The sequence below is a fragment of the Ovis canadensis genome, chromosome 23 (genome assembly GCF_042477335.2).
Source record: "Ovis canadensis isolate MfBH-ARS-UI-01 breed Bighorn chromosome 23, ARS-UI_OviCan_v2, whole genome shotgun sequence".
Lineage (NCBI taxonomy): Eukaryota > Metazoa > Chordata > Mammalia > Artiodactyla > Bovidae > Ovis > Ovis canadensis.
This window is the reverse complement of record NC_091267.1, coordinates 50,993,997-51,012,373: the sequence shown is the minus strand read 5'-3', so window position 1 is coordinate 51,012,373 and position 18,377 is coordinate 50,993,997. Positions and strand designations below refer to the sequence as shown.

The following is an 18,377-nucleotide window of genomic DNA, read 5'->3' as shown; positions in this document are numbered from 1 at the left end:
TGACTCTGTGTGACCCCATAGATGGCAGCCCACCAGGCTCCGCGATCCCTGGGGTTCTCTAGGCAAGAACACTGGAGTGGCTCGCCATTTCCTTCTCCAATGCATGAAAGTGAAAGGTGAAAGCGAAGTCGCTCAGTTGTGTTCGACTCTTCTCGACCCCATGGCAGCCTATCAGGCTCCTCCGTCCATGGGATTTTCCAGGCAAGAGTACTGGAGTGGGCTGCCATTGCCTTCTCCGCCTTAAAGGTCTAGATTGAATGTTTCACCAGAACTGGGTCCCATGAAGCATTCATTTGTGTTTTCTTGAAAATGACTTTACTGTTATGCAGAACAGCATTTTGTTAGGTTTATTGTTATTACTATTGATTTCCTGAATTCTTTTAAAAAAATGAAAACAAGTGAAATTCCACTTTGAATGCCTGGAGTTTCATTCCTTTGTTCTATTTCTCACAGAATACATTTTAGGAAAGTGATTGTAAGGTAAAATAGATCAGATTCTAGGAAATTCCTCTGTGAGATCTAGAGCATTCTAATATATCCGTCTGAAGAATAAGAGAAGATAGATTAATTGAATCATCAATCAAAAGGCTTTACATCATCTCTAATAGAATTACATTTTCCCCAAAATTAGAACATTGGGTTTTAAGGAAACTGCTGTCAGACTAGTAAGGCATAAGCTTCGTACATCGTTTGGTATGTCAGCTACATGAGTTTTTTGTGTGAGCACAGATGTGTGACTGTAAAAGGGTCAGGAACCAAGGACCAATTGCTCTCCCTGGGTTTATGTAAGTAGGTGGTGTGATGCAAAAAAAACCTTAAAATGGGTTTGGATCTTGACTTTGCTCCTCTCTTCCCTTGGATCTTAGGCAAGTCATCTAATTTTCTGAAACTCAGGTTTCCCTCATATAAAATAGGAGCAGTAATACCTATTCTAACTCGTAACACTGATGGACTCAATGAGAGAATTAATCACACTTTGAAAACCATGACATACTTTACAAATGTAAGGTACTATTATGCGACCCTGTGGACTGTATTCTGCCAGGCTCCTCTGTCCATGGAACTTTCCAGGCAAGAATACTGGAGCGAGTTGCCATTCTGTTCTCCAGGGGATCTTACAGACCCAGGGATCAAGCGCATATCTCTCACATCTCCTGCACTGACAGGCAGATTCTTTACCATTGTGCCATGGGAAAGCCCATTATGCATGTTAGCCGGAGATTAAAGAACTCAAGACTTACCACAGCACAGCAGAGAACTGTCTGCCTTTCTAACTCTCTAGGACATATACATATATACTGCTCAGGCTAAAGTCTATGGGTACCGATGGGTTCCTTTACCCTATGTTTTATGACATTTTAATTTTAATATCTTTTAAAGAATGTGGTATATAAGAAAAATACTGAATATTTATTTGAAATCTGAAATTTCTGGCGGAGATTTTTGGGTTTTTATTTTTTTAAGTTCATTTTATTTATTATAACCCCAAACATAATACATGTTTGTTTTAGAAAATATATTTACTATCATACTAAAATTGGAAAGAGTTTATAATATGATACCACCCATGGCTTTCCTAGCCACAGTATGAGCATTTTGAGGAAACTTCCAGTCTTTTCTCCATGCATAATTGTTGCTGTAAAAAAGTAGTTTTGTATACTACCTTATTTTTTCTTGGTCTTCCCTGGTGGCTCAGATGGTAAAGAATCTGCCTGCAATGCAGGAGGGAGACCCAGGTTGGATCCCTGGGTCAGGAAGATCTACAGCTACTACTTATTTTTTTTTCTGTTTCTTCACATGTTTATGAACTTTTCATAGAGTTTAACATCACTGAGAGTACATTGTGTGTGTGTGTGAACTGCTCAGTTGTGTCCGACTTTTTACAACTCCAAGGACTGTAGCTCATCAGGCTTCTCTGTCCATGGAATTCTCTAGGCAAGAATACTGGAGTGGGCTGCCATTCTCTTCCCCAGGATTATCTTCCTGACTCAGGGATTGAACCTGGATCTCCTGCATTGCAAGCAGATTCTTTACCATCTGAGCCACCAGGGAAGCCCCTGAGAGTACACTACTTCCACCTTTCTTCTCATATTTCATCTTTAACAGTTGTGTTTCTAGACTGTCAGATCCAAGGGCTCTATTTGCTGTCATTATCTTGTAAAGAAGATGATGTGCAGGTCTGCATACGACCAGCTGCAGAATAGGAGGAGACACACATCCAGGGTCAGAGTAGGTGCCTCATTCATTTTGACAGCCACTCTGCTTCTCATTTATTCTTGGCCTGACTACTGAGCACATATTTACATTTGTCTTAAATAGCTTTGTGACCACATGTGTCAATAGACATCAGCCACAGATGAACCTCCTTAGATCTGTTTTTAACTAGTATGTAAAAACCCCGTTTATAGCCATAGACTATCTGCGTGAGACGTGCAGTAATAATAAGTAGAGTCTGGCCTTTTCTATTTAAAGATTCCCTTAGTCCTACAAATAAACCCAAGCAGAAACAAAGATAATTAATACCCCTGAGAAGTACTGGTGCTGCAGTCTGAGTCCCAGACTACTATTGGGAGGTCAATGTGCAGACTGCCAGACCCCACCACCCCAGGCCTTGGAATCCTTATTCTGTGATTCAGGGCCCATAATTTCTCTGAAGCAGAAGAGCATGTGAGGATCTCCTGTTATTTTGAAAGTCTGTAAAACTTGATGATAAGACCTTCAATATAAGACAAAGTAAAGGTAAGCTCTGGATGAAAGCCACCGATAACAAGGTTTTCTTTTGATCAAAACAGTGGGACTCCTATTAAGTATTCAGACAGAATTAAGAGTGGGGTCACCGGGGAACAGATCTGGCTGCAAATCAACGAGCCCACCCCTAACGACAAGGGCAAGTACGTGATGGAGCTCTTTGATGGTAAAACCGGACACCAGAAGATGGTGGACCTTTCTGGACAAGGTAAATGGGTGCTCTGCACGTTAGAACCTAAAGTGGAGATTGCTGTCACTGTTGTTCAGTTGCTAAGTCGTGTCCAACTCTTTGTGACCTCATGGACTGCAGTATGCTGGCTTCCCTGTCCTTCACCACCTCCCAGAGTTTGCTCAGACTCACGTCCATTGAGTTGGTGATGCCATCCAATCATGTCATCCTCTGTCACCCTCTTCTCCTACTGCCCTCAGTCTTTCCCAGCATCAGGGTCTTTTCCAATGAGTCAGCTCTCTGCATCAAGTGGCCAAAGCATTGGAGCTGCTTCAGCTTCAGCATCAGTACTTCCAGTGAATATTCAGGGTTGCTTTCCTTTAAGATTGACTGGTTTGATCTTGCTGTCCAAGGGTCTCTCAAGAGTCTTCTCCAGCATCATGATTCAAAAGCATCAGCTATGGAAGATGTGGGCTTTTTCTTAAAAGGATGGAGGCTTCCTGTACTTTATAGCAGGTTCCCACTAGCTATTTTACACTGGGTAGTGTATGTATGTCAATGCTACTCTCCCAGTTCATCCCACTCAAAACTTATTTAAATTTGCTTTTACTCTCTGCCCACTGAAGCTCGTTTAACTACCCAACTCTCAAATCCCTCTCAAACAAGAGGCCTTAGGTTGTCTGACAAGCATGGTCCCCTGCAGGAAACAAACATAATAGCTCAGCCAGGCTGTCTTCTTCTTGTGTGATGTGAGCAAGAAGAGCAGCCCTACGTAGTCTGTTTAGCCCAGCTGTCCACCTCCACAGCCTGTAAGCCTGGCTTTGTGCTGATTTTTCCCATCTATAAAAGGGGGCAGACTGGTTTTATGTACATATTTTCTAGACGTAAAATGTTACAATTCCCAGACCACAGGGGAGCTTAAAGACCAGGTGAGAAAGATTCAAAAATGAAGCTGTATTTTTGCCTGACGTCTTCAAAGTCCCTTACTCTGTAGGCTCAGAAAAAAATTATTTTAGAACTCTCATTTTTTTGTTTCTGTGTCTTTTATTCGTCTCCTGCATAGCATAGAAGCAGTGCTTCGGGCTAGCACTGGCACACGCTGTGATCTACTGCAAACGGACGGGCCGGACCACAGAACAGAGAGTTTAGCTGTCTGTGACGTGCAGAATGATTTAATGAGAGGAAAGCTTTTCTGTTGCTCAGGAGTTTTAACAGAACCAACCCATATTTGAAACAGACTTTTCTTCCCATTCCATCTTTTTTTAAAAAACACTTTTTATTTTGTATTGGGGGCTTCCCTGGTGGCTCAGATGGTAAAGAATTTGACTGCAATGCAGGAGACCCAGCTTCGATCACTGGGTCAGGAAGATCCCCAGGAGAAGGGAATGGCAATCCACTCCAGTATTCCTGCCTGGAGAATTCCATGAACAGAGGAGGCTGGTGGGCTACAGTCCACAGGGTCACAAAGAGCTGGACACAACTGAGTGACTAGCACATAGCTGATTAACAAACAATGTGATGGTTTCAGGTGAACAGCGAAGTGATTCAGCCATACATATGCATGCATCCATTCCCTGCCAAACCCCCCTCCCATCCAGGCTGCCACACAACATTGAGCATAGTTTCATCCCATTCCATCTTTGGCTGAGCGAAATTTTGCTCTTCTGTTTGGAGGGTTGAAGTTTTCTCACTGAATTGAGAGCTTCTAAAATCTACCATTTCATGCTTTCTGCCTAGAAAGTATTTGCTTCTCTTGTTAAGCCTTTGAGTCATAGGGATTGCTCGGGTGCAGCCTCCTTCAAAGCCCACCACGTCAGGTCTGGACTGATTACACTGTGCTCACACTGTGAGCTCTCATAGGCCCCTGTGTGTGGCCAGTTCTGGGTGAGAAAATTCTAACTTCTCTTTTTTTCTCTTCAAGCCTACGATGAAGCCTTTGCGGAATTCCAGAGATTGAAGTAAGTCCCCCCCTTTCCCAACGACGCCCCCACAGGCACCCTTGTCTCTGACCCGTGCTCCTCCCCATCTGTATCAGCGGGGCCGAGGGTCCCGTATTGGGGAAAATGCAGGCGGAGCAGCACTTCCCGCTGCTTTGCTGAGCAGCAGAAACAGAAATGCAGTTGGGGTTGGCTACTTGGCAGTAACACTAAAACAAAACCCTTCTTTGTTTGTGTGTTTGTTCGTTTCTCTCAACCACAGACAAGCTGCCATCGCCGAGAAAAGTAAGTAAACCCCTTTGAGTTTATTCCTAGTGTGGCTTCAAAATACAACTTTTATTTTTTCTGTTATTACTGCAGATGGAGGAAAGTGAAAGCATTTTTTTTTTCCTTTTCTTTCATTTCTATATATATATTTAAAACCTTAGGTGTTCCGCATGTGTTGTCCTTCAGTCTCTTGACTAAGACTGTCTGGAAAAGGAGGTCTCAGGTTACACTGTAAGAATGGCTCCCAGCCTCAACATGAAAAATCTCTGGGCTGCAAATCACACAGTAGGTTGTTCATCGCTTGCAACAGGTGCCCTGTGTCAGAAAAGTGTATATATTGAGTTGGCCAAAAAATTCCTTTGGGATTTTTCTATAAGATGTAATGGAAAAAATCTGAACAAGCTTTTTGGCCATGCCAATATGTTAAGGAAAAGAAAAAATATTAATGAAACTTGTAGATTGGTATGTAAATCACTATAGCTGGTCCCCCAACAAGTGGTCCCATTTTTCTGAAAGACCAAATAAGGCTGAGTGACCCTAACCCAGCGGTCAAGCCTGTGTCCACAGAAATGTGCTCTCTCCTGACCCCTCTCAACCGTGCGTCACACACAAAGGATTCTATAGAATCCCAGGATCTACAGGAGTAACGGATGAACCATCGTGATGATTCAGGCTCTTTCTCAGGGTGGGAGCAGAATTTGAAAACCACTGAAGGTTGTGGTTGTAGAGTCAGTCCTGAACTCAGGGACGGGAACCAGGAGGAGGAGGCGTGAGACTGTCTGCTGACCGTCTCTCCCCTCTCTTGAACTCTCCTGTGGACGAGAAGCCTGACCCTCCCTCTGCTCCACGAGCTCCTTCCTGAGGTCTCTGGACCACAGTATCTTAGAGCTGCAAGTGACCTGAGAGCCTGTCTAAATTCCTGTTCTTAAATAATTGCACAGAACACTTAATTCAAACAAAATCTTCCACGTGGACCCAATAACACAGGTGAGGGCCAAGCTATCTTCACGGAAGTCAGGATGAATCCCATGTACACCAGGGAGCAGAGTAGACAAGCTTCATAACCATGGGTTTAATGCAAGCCCCCCCCACCCCCGCCCGATGAGGAGACTGAGGTCCTCATACTGACATGACTCACCTAACACCATCCAGTAAGTGGTACAGGGGGCCAGGCAGTGAGTCGGGCCCACAGGTGGTGTTACGTGCAATGGAATCAGCAGCAGAAGGCAGTCGAGACTCATTCAAAGCTTTAGCCTGACTTAGTGGAGAAGGGAATGTATAATAGAAATAAGGATGTAAAGTCACACATTCACTAGAGCAGGCTGAAAAGGAGAGGGCGGTGCCACTGCATTAGTGCTGAATGAATGACAGAAAGGCGTCCTTCCCTGGGACCGAGGCTGTCATACCTTCAGCACAAAGCTTGGCGGGGGTAGGGGCAGGAGGGGGTGTCAGCCCTGGATTTCAGCACCCCTCCTACCCCTGTCCCCTAGTCATAGAAGGGGCCCTGCAGAACATCTGAAGAACTCCCAGGAAATGAGAAAGGGACACTTTTTAGGGAAGGCCCCAAGGAAAGCCCATGTCTTCTCCAGCCTCCAGATCTCCTGGCACTCAGCCTCCACTTATGCAGCCTTTCTGAATCAGAGGGGAGCCCACGGAAGGGGCCATGCTCTGCCCTGCCCACTCTGGCCGAGCTCACTGAGCTGCAGGAGGCTCAGGCTGAGAACAGCCACCTGGGTTATAGAGCGGATCGTGATGTGATCTCAGGTCCAGATAGAGGCACCTGTGTGTGAAGGAGATGAATGTTCAGAAATTGCAGGATCATTTGCTTATTTTGCATAGTGAAAGCAGGTATACAATGACTATAAGGAGAGGGAAACTAAATAGAACAATGAGTTCCGCTGGGTGGCGCTGTGCATGTGATGGCTGGTGCTTATAGTTTCAGCGATTAACCAGAAATGCCTGTGCTTACAGATCGCGCCCGGGTGGTGGGTGGCCTCCCCGATGTGGTCACCATCCAAGAGGGCAAGGTAAGTTTGGGGCACTCCTGTCCCCACTTCTTCCACACTGGAAAGGGGTTCTAGTGCCCCAGACTTGGTTCCCACCATCTTCATCATATGCCATGGCTGCTCATGCCTGACTTCAGTATAGCCACATACAAGGTTCAAAGTGTAGTCAGTTTTCCACTCATCTGAAGATGTTTTGTAGGCCAAGCATCAGGATGTACATTTGTTTAATGTGGCATGTGCAGACCTCTTAGTCTCTTTCCAGAAGTGATGTCCCTTTAAAATCAGGAGAAGCAGAACATGTTCAATCATAACTATACGACAAACCTAATTGAAGAAAGAAGCGACCTCTAATGCTAGTGGAAAGTGGGCTGACCTATGGGATTCCTCATCTTTGAAGAGAAATGTGCTGCTCTGTGAATCTCTATAGGCTCCATCATAGTGGAAAACTGATTTATTTCCATTTGATATTAAACTGATATTTGTTTGCTCCATAATAATCTCTCTGAAGAGCAGTGAATGTCATGTGTAACCTGGATTCACTTTCTTCATCCCTAAAAAAAGTGAAAGTGAAAGTGTTAGTCACTCAGTCATATCTGACACTTTTCGACCCCATGAACTGTAGCCCGTCAGGCTCCTCTGTCCATGGAATTCTCCAGGAAAGAATACTGGAATGGGTTACTGTTCTCTTCTCCAATGGCAATAGTTTCTCTTAATGGCAATAGTTTGACTCGTATTTTTCTTCCTGAAATGTGTTTGCAGAATAATTCAATAAGAAGTGCTGATTAATCATGGAAAGAAAATAAATTTCTTGTTATCTACCCAATTCTAAATGATACTCTTATAGAAGAGGCAACAAGTGATCATAAAAGTCCCTTCCAGATAGAAGTATACACTTTTCTATGTATATGGTGAGCCCTGCTCTTTCTCTTATCACTTCTGGACTTCATTAAGAAAAAAATACAAGAATGGAATTTAGGACTTCCCTGGTGGTCCAGTGGTTAAGAATCCATCTGCCATTACAGAGGACACAGGTTCAGTCTCTGGTCCAGGGAGATCCCACATGCTGCAGGGCAACCGAATCCACACACCACAACTACTGAAGCCCGCACACTCTAGAGCCCACGCCCTACAACAGGAGAAGCCAGCACAGTGAGAGGCTCCTGCACCACAAGCAGAGAGAAGCCCCTTCTTACTGCAACTAGAGAAAGCCTACTCGCAGCAACAGAGACCCAGCACAGCCAAAACAATTCAAAAAATTATGTATACCCTTGGCTGATTCCTGTTGGGGTTTGACAGAAAACAGCAAAATTCTGTAAAGCCATTATCCTTCAATAAAAAATAAATTAATTAAAAAAATTAATTCCTTCAGATGGAAAATTCTAAAGAAAAAAAAAATGGAACTTAAAATGTGAAGTAAATTCATCATCTTTGGTCAGCAGGGAAATACAAATTAAAACCATAGTGAGAAATGACACCTATCAGAATTACTAAAATATAAAACAGTGACAACAAAAAATGCTGGTGAAGCTGCAGAGAGACTGAATCACTCCTACATGACTGTTGGATATAGAAACCAAAATTATACAGCTACTCAGGAAAACAGTTTGGCAATCTCTTAAAGTAATGAAATATACATTTACCATACCATCCAGCAATTGTACTCCTGGGTATTTATCTCAGAGTGATTAAAATGTATGCTCACATAAAGACATGCGCACAAATGTTCATAGCAGCTTTATTCATAATAGCCCCAAACTGGAAACAGCCCAGGTGACCCTCACAGGTATATGCATACCCTGGCACCCTTCTGAGCAACAAAAAGGGACAAACTGTTGACACCTGCAATAACTTGGATGAATCTGCAAGGAATTATGCTCAGTGGAAAAGGTACTCTGGAAATGTTACCTCCTGTATGACGCTGTTTATATAATGCTTTGGAATTTATATAATAATTGAGGAAAGAAAAACAGGTTAGTGGTTGCTAGGAGTTAGGAACCAGCTTGGAAGTGGGGAGGTGTGTGTGGTTATAAATGGACCACAGGAAGGATCGTGGTGGGAATGGAAATGTTCTATATCCTGACTGATGTGGTGGATACACAAACCTGGACAGGTGATAGAACCGAATAGATCTAAATGCACACAAGCACAAGAAAACAGGGGAAATCCATCATATCAGCATCAGTCTCCTGGTTGTGCTTTTATGCGGTAGTTTTGTAAAATGTTACTACTGGGGAAAATTTGGTAAAGGAAATCTATTATTTGACAGATCTAAACATTGATCTTTTAAAGTAAGAGGCTTTCAGCACAGATGGTAATATAATAAAATATTAGGAAAGAGGAATACATTTTGGCAGAGCACCTTTGCAAGTGCAGCAGCTTGAGTGGGTTTGGGGGGAGAGATAAAGTGAGGAAGACGGGACATGAAAATGAGTCACATTATTGAAGCAGCTGTGGGGTTTCTGCTGCTGGGCTCGGTGACACAAACGAAATGCAAAAGCGAGCAGGTGGAGATGATGACAATGAGGAGATGCCTCTACTGAGACAGGATCCAAAATGCCACCTTAGAGCAAAAGGCCTCAGTGTGTTTATGGGAACTGGAAGCAAATGCCTTCTTGGGGCTTTGATCGTAAGTGTTCCCAAAGCCAGAAAACCAAGGCCCCAGCGAAACCTCCTCAAGTGTGATTTCGAAATGTAACTTGCACAGGTGCACACAGCCTGGCCTGGCAAATTTAGGCTTGTCCTCCATCCAGTCAGGTGACCCCCAGAAGGATGCCTCAAGGTAGATGTTACATCTGACACATCTCCTCCCCTCTCCTAACACCTGTTTTGCAGGCGCTTAACCTCACGTGCATTGTGTGGGGCGACCCGACTCCGGAGGTCTCCTGGCTGAAGAATGAGAAGCTCCTGGCCTCGGACGAGCACTGCAACCTGAGATTCGAGGCTGGCAAAACAGCCTACTTCACCATCAGCGGGGTCAGGACATCCGACTCGGGCAAGTATGGGCTGGTCGTGAAGAACAAGTATGGCTCGGAGATCAGCGACTTCACCGTCAGCGTGTTCATCCCAGAGGAGGAAGCCAGGAGCGTGGCAGAGGAGCCCCAGAAGGGCAACAAGAAGGCCAAGTGACCGGAGGGCAGGGGGGCCGAGGGGCCGAGGAGGGGAGAGTCATGCCCAGCTGCCTTGGGTCATGTGTATGCAGGTGGTTTGAGCTGAGCACCAGGAAGCCTCCAATTCCCTATTTTTGTGCCGGCTTTGGGGGGTGGTAGGGGGATTGTCAAACCTTTGTTCATGTAAGAAAGCACCAAATAGCGACATTTTACTCATTTTTCTTTATCCACAAATTGTATTAAGAAAATAACACTGGTAGCATAAATGTTAGGAAACAGTTTTAAGGCACAGACCAGAATCAAGTCAGAGGGATGTAGACCAACAGTCAGAGGAAGTGCTGTGGAGCTGTGTGGACGTGGCTGGCCTGTGAGCAGTCAGCTCTCCAGGTTCTCAGTGATGTGTCAGCATCTCGTCCACATGAGACCAGCTGTGAGGCCAGCCAGTCCGTGTCCTGTGTTGTAACGGTAGCAGTGTGTGTTTATGGGCGGCTGGTGATCTGGAACCTCTCGGTCCTAATAAATAGTTCACACCCCTCTCCCCCGTCAGTGCTTCTCTTGTTTCACCGTTTTGGCTGCCTAGCTGGGTGGTCTCCACTGCACCTTTCTTGCCGCTTCTTGTAACATGTCTTCTGATTTAAATTCCTTTGGCTAAAACAGTGAGCTATTGGTATCTAGAGGATCTGTAGAAGAGACTATTCAAAGTTTAGCTTTAGGGAGTTAATATTCAACAATATTAAAGTAATAAATTTAAAAATCTAGGCCTTAAACCCTTGAAGCTTGACTTTAAAACCTTATTTTTCTAATTTAAAATATTAGCCACTGAAATATTAATTTTAAGAGTGTTTTAATGACATAAGTTCCCTTTAACTTGTTAAATTGTGTGTGTGTTCAGTTGCTCAGTCATGTCCAACTCTTTGTGATCCCATGGACCATAGCCCACCAGGCTCCTCTGCCCGTGGGATTTCCCAGGCAAGAATACTAGAGTGTTGCCATTTCCTCCGCCAGGGATCTTCCCAACCTAAGGATTGAACCTATGTCTCCTGCATTGCCGGCGGATTCTAATTAATATATTTGCTTTCATTTTAAGTAACACTATTGTCTGAATTAACTGATGAAAACTTTCCAAGAACTTAAATAACTTTACCCATTAAACTAGCATATAAATATGGAAAATGTTGATTTCTCTCATATGTTCTCAAATTGTACATAAACTTAGTAAGACTTCAGCATAAAATCATAATCAAACAGTTTAGTTAGAATCGTAAGATAAGTTGTTACTAAAATAAATGATCAGAAACATTACCAGTAAGTAAAAATCAAATATGAACAGACTTCATAATGCAAAAATACTAATTTTACCTACATGTAGCCCCTAGGGCCTGGGACTGGAGTTCTAACACCTACGCCAGAACAAAAGGCGTGAACTCGGATTGTTTGCCATGGGGAGCTGGATGCCAAAACCTCATCACAGCTCTGGGATGCACAAAAGGTAGCTTAGTCAAAAAAACAGGGATAGTAAAACAAACAAACAAATAGGAACAGTAAAAAATATCACCAACTGACATGGAGAAGCTCTACAAAACTTACCATCTGCCTGGCAGTAGTTCTGGGGAGAAAAACAAAGTTAATGGGTTCCTGAAGCCAGCACTGCATGCTTGTGGGGTCCAGATTTACTGCAATACCACATGGTGTAGGAACCCAAGCCAAGAGTTCCCATAAAAATGGCCAATGTCTGGGCCCCAGAGAAGCAAATGTAAATGACACTATAAGGAACTTCTGTGTCTACCCACAGAGGATTGCTGTCATGGAAATCATTCTGCCGCCATAAACCACTGGAAAATCTGACACGATATATGTGGGACAAAAAAACTGGGGCATTGGCTAGCGAACTTGCAGGGGTGTGAGGCCCCAGAGAAGGAAAACAGTAATGAGAGACTGGTGAGGGTTCCAACTTGTTGTGTGGACAGTGGATGGTGTTCAGGCTGCAGTCCAGCCAGGGGGACCCAAAGAGAATGTCAGACTCACTGAGTTGAGGAGATGGAGACTGAAGTTCAAGGAGGCTGAGGTGGCTGGGATTCATGGGAAGGGGCGTTGGAGGAAAAGAGTCTAACAGAGAGAAGCATGGGCTGCAGCAGATGGGTCTCTGACTGAGTGCTGCTCTGAGGGTTCTGGGGAGAGCTCAGGAGGTGGCGGGACCAGCAGTCACGGGGGCCCATGCAGACTGCGGAAGGTTCTCCTTCCCACCAGCGGAAGGGAAAGACTTTATAATACATGGGGCGTGGATAGAGGCCTCAGAAGTTTCTCACCTTACTCTGTGTGTGTGTGTGTGTGTGTGTGTGTGTGTACATGCGCGCACTCAGTCGCTAAGTCGTCACCGACTGTTTGCGACACTATAGGCTGTAGCCCGCCAGGCTCCTCTATCCATAGAATTTCCCAGGCAGCAATACTGGAGTGGGTTGCCATTTCCTCCTACAAGGGATCTTCCCGACCCAGGGATTGAACCTGTGTCTCCTGCCTTGGCAGGTAGATTCTTTACTGCTATACCACCAAGGAAGCCCTTCTCACCTTAGTAGTGGGGCTAAATTAGCTTTAAACTAAAAGCTGCCTGAGACCCGCCCTAACAAAGCTTGAAAGTAAGCCTCGAGAGGATCAAATATCTATGGTGACCTAATGGTGTGTCAGGACAAAGTGCAACACACTCTAGATGAATGAATTACCAACAGTGTGAAATTCATAACAGTTGGAATCCAGTCAAAGTGAACAAGTGTGCAAAGAAGAACATATGACTAACAACCAAGAGAAAAGTACATTAAAGATAAATAAGTCCTGGAGATGTAAGGTACAGCATGGTGACTGTAGTTAATAACTGTTGTTTAGACACTAAGTTGTGTCCAACTCTTTGCGACCCAGTGGACTATAGCCTGCCAGGCTCCTCTGTCCGTGGGATTTTACAGGGAAGACTACTGGAGTGGATTGCCATTTCCTTCCTGACCCTGGGATCAAACCCTCATCTCCTGCTTGCCAGGAGGTTCTTTACCACTCAGCCACTCGTAGTTAATACCATATTGCTTGCTTGCAAGTTCCTAAGAGAGTAGATGGTAAAAGACTTCATCATAAGAAAAGAAATTTGTAACTGTGTGAGGTGATAGAGGTTAACTAAACAGGATGGTAAGCATTTTACAGTGTATACATATGTCCAGCCATGTTGCATATCTAAAAGTAATACAGTGTTATATGTCCATTATATATCAGTAAAACTGGGAAAATACTTTATACACAAATATTATGGAAGTATCAAGAATAATTCATTATTAAGTTAATACCATTTGATCAGATAATGAAAATTCAGAATAATTTTTAGTCCTTTTTAAGCACAATATAATCCCAACAGGAAATGTAATCATAATTTTAATGAAAGATGTTTAAGTAGCTTTTGAAATATGATGAGCTATGTGTATATATGTAATTTGTTGGTAACTTATAGGCATGTAAGTTGAAATGGCATTGCTATAGTTTATGATCATTAATTTAAGTTAGCAGATGTCTACAATCTAATAACATGATACACGAGGGAAAAAGGAAAAGTATATTAATCAAAACAAAGCCAGAAATGACAGAGGGAATAGAATTAGCAGACATGGACCTTAAAACATCTGTTATAACTGTATTTTCAAGAAGTTAGAGGAAAGATTGAATTAGTTAAATAGAGACTTGAAAGAATACCAAGGCATAGCATAATGAGTTTGCTGAAAAGCATTGGTAAAGAGAAAAATCTTACAAGCAGCCAGAGGAAAAAAGACAGATTACATAAGAGGAACAAAAATGAGAGCAACACAAGAATTCTCTGGAGAAGCCATAGAAGCCAGAGGACTGTGGAGCAAGACCTTCAATGTGCCTGTGCCACGTGCAAAGCAAAACCTCTCAACCTAGTCTTCTCTACCTACTGAAAATATTAGTCAAAATTAAGGCGAAGTGAAGACTTTATCCTCCAAACTAAAGCTGAGATACCCACTGGCAGGAGATTTTCACTACAAGAAATATTCAAGGACGTTCTTCGGTCAGAAGGCAAATGGCATCAGATGGAAATTTAGATCAACAAAGAATGAAAGGTAGCAGAAGTGGGCAAATATGAAGTATATTCTCCTCATTTTTAATTTCTTCTAGCTCCTAATGCACCTGGCCTGGTACCCAGCATGTGTGCTCCCTTCCTGCAGACCTGGGCATCCCTAGGGTTGCCAGGCTTCAGCGTCAGTCCCGTCAGAGGCTCTGCTTGGGGACAAGTGCAGGCCCACCAGGATAACGTGCCATCCCTTCATCCCTCTAGTCACAGGAAGTCCAACCCTACTCAGGGCTGGACCACTCAGGAGGCTCTTGTAGGGGTCTGCATGAGAATAGTGGCTGACAAGGATGCTCTTCCCAGAAAGACTTTTTGGAGGTAAATGGGTAGAGCTTGGGTGAAATTGCTCAGGAGGACACACCTTCCTACCTTCAGCCTTGAGCACCTGGGTGGATGGTGTGTCAGCTGAAAGACAGAAGGAGTGATGTGCCTGGGGGGTGGGGAGAAGGGGGTTGCATTATGGCAAACCTGTGAGTTTACTGAAAGCTCAGGTGGGGTAAGAAAGTATTGCTTTTAGAAAATATCAGCTGCAGAAAGACTTGACTCCAAGAGGAGGAAATGGTATGAGAAAGATGACCCAGAAACAACAGAGGATGATGTTTAAACAATTACTGGGGTTGAATTCTTACAACCTATAGAAGAGAAAGTGGGAGTTAAAGTCCTGGGAACACTGAATTCTTGTACTGTACGTTAAAAAACAAAAGCTTTCCCATCTTTGTGATGCATCAGTAAATCTCCATTAGGAAAGCAAATCTACAGTAGAAGAATTAAGCTCCAGTTCTCTCAGGCATAGAATCAGGAATTTTCTTTACTGTTTTGGCATTAGGGGAACACTTCCAGGTACTATGTAGTATTTCTGTTACAAACTAACATTGCATTGTTATTAGCTCAAACTGTATGTTCTCATTACTTCTAAGTATCCACTACTATGGAGTGAAAAGAAAAGGTTTATGGATTAATAGTACCACTGGCACCATCTCAAAGTGTTTATTATGTTCTACTCTGCGGCCCTGCTCCATTACCCACTTTAAGACATTTAGATAAAATCCACAGATTTTATGGAAGATTACATGCTTGAAACACAATGACTGTTACATCATGTCTTCAGATGTTTGCCTTTCCGCCTCTGGCTGAGGGCTTTTGAGATGAAATTATGTAAGGAAAGTCTTAGGTGATTTAATATGCTTCTGAAGTATCCACTGATATATATGTATACTGCTGCTGCTGCTAAGTTGCTTCAGTGGTGTCTGACTCTGTGCGACCCCGTAGATGGCAGCCCACCAGGCTCCGCCGTCCCTGGGATTCTCCAGGCAACAACAGTGGAGTAAGTTGCCATTTCCTTCTCCAATGCATGAAAGTGAAAGGTGAAAGTGAATTCGCTCAGTCATGTCCAACTCTTAGCAACCCCATGGACTGCAGCCCATCAGGCTCCTCCGTCCATGGGATTTTTCAGGCAAGAGTACTGAAGTGGGGTGCCATTGCCTTCTCCGGATATATATGTATATTAAAATCTAAAAAAACTTACATGAAAGTTTCCAAAATGACCTAGCTCATAGTTATGAAGATCTAAGTGACTTTTTCACATTATTTCTTCACATATTTTGTTGTAGTCTAGTGTCAAGTAGAGATAATAACACAGTACTTGTTACAAAGGTCATACACATGCTGGGGGTACCGAGAGACCGTCCACACCCCCGGCTGTTCCATTTAAGGGCACATTTCTTCATTCTGGAAAAGGCAGAGAGCAACACACAACCAAGTTGCCTCTGAAACACTTGGTTTTGTTTTAACTTAAGCAAAGAAGGATGTTTATTGGTTCACATAACTGAAAGGTCCAGGGAATATTGAGGCACAGTGGGACCCAGGGACACAGACATTCTCATAAGAACTCAAGTCTCTCCATTGTTTGTCTTCACTTTCCTCTGTACTGCCTTCATTCTCTGGCTCATTTTGGTGTGGTGGGCCCTCCTGGTTTAAGCTTTTCATCCTATAATGCTAGGCAACTTCAGTAAAGAGTTTCTGAGCTTCTCCTCCACAGTTCAGTAAAACTCTTAAGGTTTAGTAACACCGGATCAACTTGGAAAAAAAAAAAACAAACCAAACACTTTGGCAACAAAATACACCCACTTTGAATAAATCATGAAGGTAACTTTCCCCTCCCCTGATCTCAAGTTCCCATGGTTTCCCCTTCCCTCTCTGAACCTATTTTAAAAAGAACAGAGGGCATAACCTATAGGATCGGAACTTCAGCCTTAAACAGGGTAACTAGTGCCCATGACATCACAGGAAAGCCACCTACCTGTCTGGACCTGGTTCTGAGCTGGGTGAGGAGGTGGACCCACTGAGACCACATCACTGGGACAGGTCAGGGGAAAGAGCTTCCTTTCAGAGACCAGGAGTCCCATCCCAAAACCTCAGTATTTTTTTTTTCTTTTAGTTTGTTGCCCCGGTGTTTCCTTACATAGATTCTGTTTTTTCCTTTTTAAATTTATTTATCTTTAATAGAAGGATAATTGCTTTACAATATTGTGTTGGTTTCTGCCATACATCAACACGAATCAGCCATAGGTATACATATGTCCCCTTCCTCTGGAGCCTCCCTCCTTCCCCTTCCCACCCCTCTAGGTTGTTACTGAGCCCTGGTTTTAGCATGGAAGCATATACACTACCCTATGGAAAACATAGCCAATGAAAATTTGCTGTAGATTCTATTCTGAATGTTCCCTGGTTGATCTCAGTTGTCCAAACCCAGCTCCCCAGGAGCTGCCCACAGAAGCATCTGCACGCAGGCCTCCAGTCCAGCCCCCCTCCCCTCCTCTCCACTCCTACAGCTTCCTGGTCCCCTGCTGCAGCCAGACCTCAGGACCCAACCCTGCTCCCAGGCTGCCGTCAGCATACGCCCCGTGCAGTCTCCATTCCCCAGAACATCAAACGAAAGGTGCCCTTCGTCACACACCCTAAACCAGGAGCCACATTGCCAAGACTTTTTTTTAAAATTCCGTTGATCAGAAAACTATGCAGAGGAAGGACAGATCAATCCATTGCTGGGACAGTCTCAGGAGGAAGTTTCAGCCGTGCAGGCATAAAGATAAAGAATGATGAAAATGAGAAAAAAAAAATTGTCTCAAAACTGGAAGAGAAGGCAATCACCTTCTTATAGTAATGAAAATGCAAGACATCACCTTTTCTGCTCATTCATTCATCAGACATGTATCGACTCAGCAGGGATCTGGGTCAGGTCTTACTCTCCAACAGGCCGGACTGACTGTCAAACTCTGAAACTCCTCCCTTCTTGCCAGATTCATGTCAGTGTAAATGGAAAATCACAGGCAGCTTTGACCTCTGCATGGGCACTTCCGGAAGTCACGGGATGGGGGTGAGAGTGGGAATGGGGGAGTGGAGGCGTGGGTAAGAACTGGGTTTTTTCCGTCTCAGTGGATAGAGGGTAAAGCAAGACGGGAGCTGTGTGGGTGGCAGGGAGGGGAGGGGAGAAAGGGCAGAAAGAAGGGAATTCTTGCTGGTTTCTATGCATAACTTCGTATCTATAAAGAATTGGACTATTTTGTGTAAACATTTTTCATTGGGCTTTTTCTTAATTTTACATCTCCTCAGGCTTTTAACATTACTTTTTTTTCATATCTAGGCCGCATTATGGTTGTTAATTTCCCATAAAATTGCAGTGCTCTCCTAATGCTGTATTAAAGGAGGTCACTGCCTTAAAATATGAGGCATCAAAGAAAGATAAAAGCTGTAAGCAAAAATATAATGATAAACCACTTAGTTTGAGTAATAGAAAATTTTTATTTGTGCTTTAAGATAGCCTCATGCTAAAGTCACTCTATCTTATAAAACAGAGAACTTGGATGTCCCCAGTTCTGCTAGATTCTGAGTCAATGACATTTGAACAATGTTTATGAAGTGGGAGCAGATTGATCACCAGCAGAGCTGAGAGGCAGAGCCACTCTAAGACAAAACCCCCCAAAAAGGGAAAAGTTTATCACCATAAGGCTGAAGTAAGTGTTCAGT

The 18,377-nt window shown here is 43.7% G+C and overlaps 1 protein-coding gene across 2 annotated transcripts in view; it reads left to right on the top strand.

The window, feature by feature from the left end:
• The window catches only part of MYOM1 (myomesin 1), a 117,030-nt gene extending 106,260 nt beyond the window's left edge, over positions 1 to 10,770 (top strand). For both annotated transcript variants that reach the window (XM_069568339.1, XM_069568340.1), the window contains 5 exons: positions 2,793 to 2,956; positions 4,839 to 4,875; positions 5,117 to 5,139; positions 7,093 to 7,148; positions 9,960 to 10,770. In XM_069568339.1, coding sequence (XP_069424440.1) covers positions 2,793 to 2,956; positions 4,839 to 4,875; positions 5,117 to 5,139; positions 7,093 to 7,148; positions 9,960 to 10,253 — 574 coding nt within the window. In that variant the 3' untranslated portion in view covers positions 10,254 to 10,770. The remainder of the gene's footprint in view (positions 1 to 2,792; positions 2,957 to 4,838; positions 4,876 to 5,116; positions 5,140 to 7,092; positions 7,149 to 9,959) is intronic.
• The last annotated feature ends 7,607 nt before the right edge of the window (positions 10,771 to 18,377 follow it).